Raw genomic sequence first — 4,314 nt, 5'->3', positions numbered from 1 at the left:
GAAATGACCCCTAGTTACATGTGACTTCATTTTCTGGAGCATGATGGATCCCTAGTTGTCGTAAAAACATGTTTTTCTTCGATAAAAAGCGCTTTATTACTTAAAAGTTTAAGCATTACACCTAGTCTTTGCATAACTATAATACGCACACCCGTTCCAGTATCAAGCAAAAAGAAGATGAAAACGTGTAAAAACATGTAGATCATAATTTTTCTCCTTATCTAACATTATAACACCCCATATCTTTGCGCTCAATGATCAAACTATTACATCATGGCCGGAGAGGCAGGCCCAACCTTTGGAATAAAAATAAAATTGTAAACACAAGCGAAAATAACATCCTTAGTTGAACGAGACACAGAAAACTCCATCAGGTTTCTGTTCACCTCCTTTTGTTAGTGCTGCGCAGGAGGAGCGTGAGGTAGAAGAGCACCCGAAAGAGGAATCCCCACGCGAGAGTGGCCCATAAGCAGGCCCATTTGCCGAGTTGGTCCACGGCCAGCTCTGCCAGTATGTCGGCCCCCGTGGCAATGCATGATGTGCTGTTGAGGGGGACCTGCATGTTGAGGCTGATGGCGTCGAGCACCGCAACCTGGGTGGACATGGACTGCTTTGCCATGGTGGTCCCGTCGAACATCTGCACCCCTATCATGAAGCACTTTCCTTGGTCGGCGCCGAACTCGTTGAGCATCACCGCCTCGTACGGGTATTTGATGAGGGAGATGTAGTGCAGCCATATCCAGTAGTCCGGTATGCGGTCACGGATGACGAAGAAGCCGCTCAAGAGGAGGAAGTAGGACAGCACAGCCACCACCACGGTGTACCCGATGATGGCGTTGGGTACCACGCCGGAGAGGAAGGTGACGAAACCGCTTCCCGCCCAGAAGGAAGCAAGCACGATGAGGACGAAGAAGACGAAGCCCTCGGCGCCGCCGGCCAGCCCTACGGCGAAGAAGGAGATGGCCGCGAACGCGAGGGAGAGGAAGATGAGGGGCGGCAAGGTGACGATGGCGTTGGACAGGACGTAGGAGGAGCGGCGGTACGCGTTGTGCGCTGTCTCCCGGAAGAAGATGTAGCGCTCGACGAGGAACACCGGGAGCGCGTCGGCGCTGGTGAAGAACATGGTGGCCATGGCGATCGCAAAGAAGCTGAGCCGCTCTTTCACGCCCTTGGGTGTGCTGTCCAGCTGCCAGAAAATGGTGGCGAGGATGAAAGCAGTTACCACCACCGCGCCGAACCGCATCAGGAATAGCTCCGGCGTGCGCCGCGAGTTGGTGAATCCTCGCCGCGTCAGCACGGACAGCTCCACCCACCACGGGTTCGCGTAAGAGGCAACTTTGGTGGCGCTGTTGCCGGAGCCGGACACCAGCTTCCCGCGGGCGATGCTCAAGATGATGGTCTCCTTAAGCGACATAGACGGCTCCCTGCTGCTTGCCGCCTTCTCTTGCCACAACTTGTTTAACTTGACGACCTCCTCGATCCCGGCCTCGGTTCCGTCCAGCTCGCGTATGTGATCCAGCGCGAACTCGGCCGGGTTCTCACCGTCGGGGATCGGTTGGCCGAGCTCCGAGAAGAAGCGAGGCAAGGCGGCCGGTGGGCCGTAGTACACCGTCCTACCGCTGGAGAGGAAGAGGAGACGATCCAGGAGCCCCAGGATGCGGTAGCTTGGTTGGTGAATGGACATGATCACCACGCTTCCACTCCGCGCTATGCGCTGCAGCACCTTCACCACCATGAACGCGCTGGTGGAATCGAGCCCTGACGTTGGCTCGTCCAGGAACAGGATGATGGGGTCGTGGATGATGTCGATGCCGATGGACACGCGCCGGCGCTCGCCGCCGGACACGCCGCGGTGGCCCTCGTCGCCGATGATGGTGTTGGCCGCCGCGCGCAGGCCGAGCTGGTCGACGAGCGCCTCCACGCGGCTCCTCTTCTTGGACGCCGACAGCGCCCGCGGCAGCCGGAACTCGGCCGAGTACATGAGCGTCTCGGCGACGGTGAGCATCGGGTAGAGCAGATCGTCCTGCATCACGTACGACGAGATGACCCTCAGCAGGCTGCTGTCGAGGGCGTCCCCGTTGAGGGTGACCGCACCCTGCAGGCTCCCACGCTGGATGCGGCCGGCGAGGGCGTCGATTAGCGTGCTCTTGCCGGCGCCGCTCGCGCCGAGCACAGCCATGATCTCCCCCTCCCTTGCGGAGCCAGAGACGCCGTCGAGCAGCATGTTTCTTCTCGCGCCATGCACGTGACCGTCACAAACCGCGGCCGTCGCCTTCTTCTGGGGATGCTTGACGCTATACGTCAGGTCGTTGAAGGCCAGCACGAAGTGGATGGCTGGGCGGCGACTGTGAAGGTCGTTTAAGTCAACTGTGGTCGGAGTAGAATCGTCGCCGCCCGTGGGCTGCACGTCCACGACATGGTTCCTGGACTTATGGACTTGGGTGGTCGCCTGGGGCGGGTGGTTGCGCCGGCCGTCCCCGGCACCTCCATCCATTGTTCGGTATGTCTGTGATCCAGAAAATCAATCAAAGAACTGCTATACTATAAAGGCTTTGGTTGCGAGAGCTTGTCTGTGTGTATGTTTCATTTCATTGTTTGCGCGTGTGTCGATCTATATATAGGGGATGTGGACGCGGTCATGCCGCGCGCTACTTAAGTAGTACTAGTATACAGCTGCTTCACATATTATTTTTTTCGATAAAAAGTATATTAATATTACTAACAAGAATTATCGTAGCCCGATCAAAGATCTTGAGTTTTAATCTTGAAAATAGTTTGAGTTTCCAAAATAATCCTTGCAGCAAGGCCATTGCTAGATACCACCAATTAGGCCAGATTTTGAATTTTTGAACCTAGAAATCGTGGCTCGGTAGTCGAGGAGCACCACCAAGCAGTCCATCTACCACCCCTGCTTGTCAAGGTTGTTGTTGCAAGTCGTTACCCACCCGACACACGAGGAGAACATGTGCCGCATAGTCTTCATCCCAACCAATACCCAGTCCACCATCAATTACCAGCCTCCGGTCATAGCCACTCATGGCTTTCTCCACCTCTACCAGTTTCATGAAAATCTATACTAATACATGTCTCATGACACCGATAGGAAGGAAAGATTCACGCGTCTACAAAAGGAAGCTACTTTCGCTGAAGATAAGGAAGCTACCTTCTGGTGATGTACAATAGAGCACACTCGGATGAAGGCCATAGACGAGCTCCTGTCGAGGTTAGCCGCATGGACTTCAATCAACGACGATTGTGGCACTCAACCCAATGACCCAAGATCAGGCCCAAACCTGGCCCGTATTGCCGCCTTGTCCTTGGTGTAGCCCACACACGTCATCAGCCGCGGCTTATTGCAGAAGCAGAGGACGCGACATGCATCCCTAATAGGGCCAAAGATGGCTTGCGCCGCCATCACGCACGCCTCGGTGGCAGCATCCCAGAGACTGTCGAGGATTGTCACCTCGTCCGTGCAACCCTAACCTAGAGATGTCGCTACGCGAACCACCTCATCTTCACCTCCAAATGCAACCTCGCCCACGCGCCAGATGTCGTAAATCTTTGTTCCCGGGCACAGCCGACGCGTGCCTCTATTGCCATCCACCTTCGGTGGTACGTGTGCCACCACCTCCATTGGCGGCATCGGCCAAGGAAATCACGATGGCGAGGCCTAAGGTTCGAGGGGGATCCATAGTCACCCGAACGGGAACGACCCAGTAGGCATTTTCATTTTTGGGACTTGTCTAAATTGAGAGAGAATTTCACTTCCGATCTCTACACTAGCTAAGAATACGCACAACCATTTTAAGCCTGAGTATTGTGTTTTTTTACCTTGGTTAAACACCAAGCCTAGACCTGATGATAAGTTGCATGATTATCAGAAAAGATTGGTCTTCAAGTATAAATAAGAATCTTAATTGGCATCCATGAATATTTGAACTTGAATGTTATGTTTGTATAACCTAACCAATTGAGCTAGGCTCACTTCATGGTTGATTGAGATAACACATGTGCATCAAGCTAATACTTTTCCATGCCCCAATAACTTTGTCTGATACTACGCTCGTTTCAAAGAATAAAGTGTACACATATACCAAGATGACCTTTGACTAAAAAGCTGAGCAACAAAATTTTCAATATATTGTACTGATTTTTCTTGAAAAAAACACTTTCCAATGATGCTAATTTTACACCAAAAGCCTTTATGTATTGGAAGTAATCATTTGTTAAAGAAAACCCATGAAAAACAAGGCCGCATTATTCATTTGAGTGAAGGGATTAGTAGCTATATGACAGCCACATATTTAGCCTCAA

The 4,314-nt window shown here is 52.7% G+C and overlaps 1 protein-coding gene across 1 annotated transcript; it reads right to left on the bottom strand.

Moving 5' to 3' along the window:
• Window positions 1-382: 382 nt before the first annotated feature.
• On the bottom strand, window positions 383-2,239 carry LOC124652056 (ABC transporter G family member 16-like). Its single transcript, XM_047191077.1, has one exon. The coding sequence runs from the start codon at window positions 2,222-2,224 to the stop codon at window positions 383-385; it is 1,842 nt and encodes a 613-aa protein (XP_047047033.1). The 5' UTR covers window positions 2,225-2,239.
• Between the last annotated feature and the right edge of the window lie 2,075 nt (window positions 2,240-4,314).

This window comes from Lolium rigidum, chromosome 5, assembly GCF_022539505.1.
Source record: "Lolium rigidum isolate FL_2022 chromosome 5, APGP_CSIRO_Lrig_0.1, whole genome shotgun sequence".
Taxonomy (NCBI): domain Eukaryota; kingdom Viridiplantae; phylum Streptophyta; class Magnoliopsida; order Poales; family Poaceae; genus Lolium; species Lolium rigidum.
Note: the sequence above shows the minus strand (reverse complement) of the source record. Positions and strands in the feature narration are given on the sequence as shown.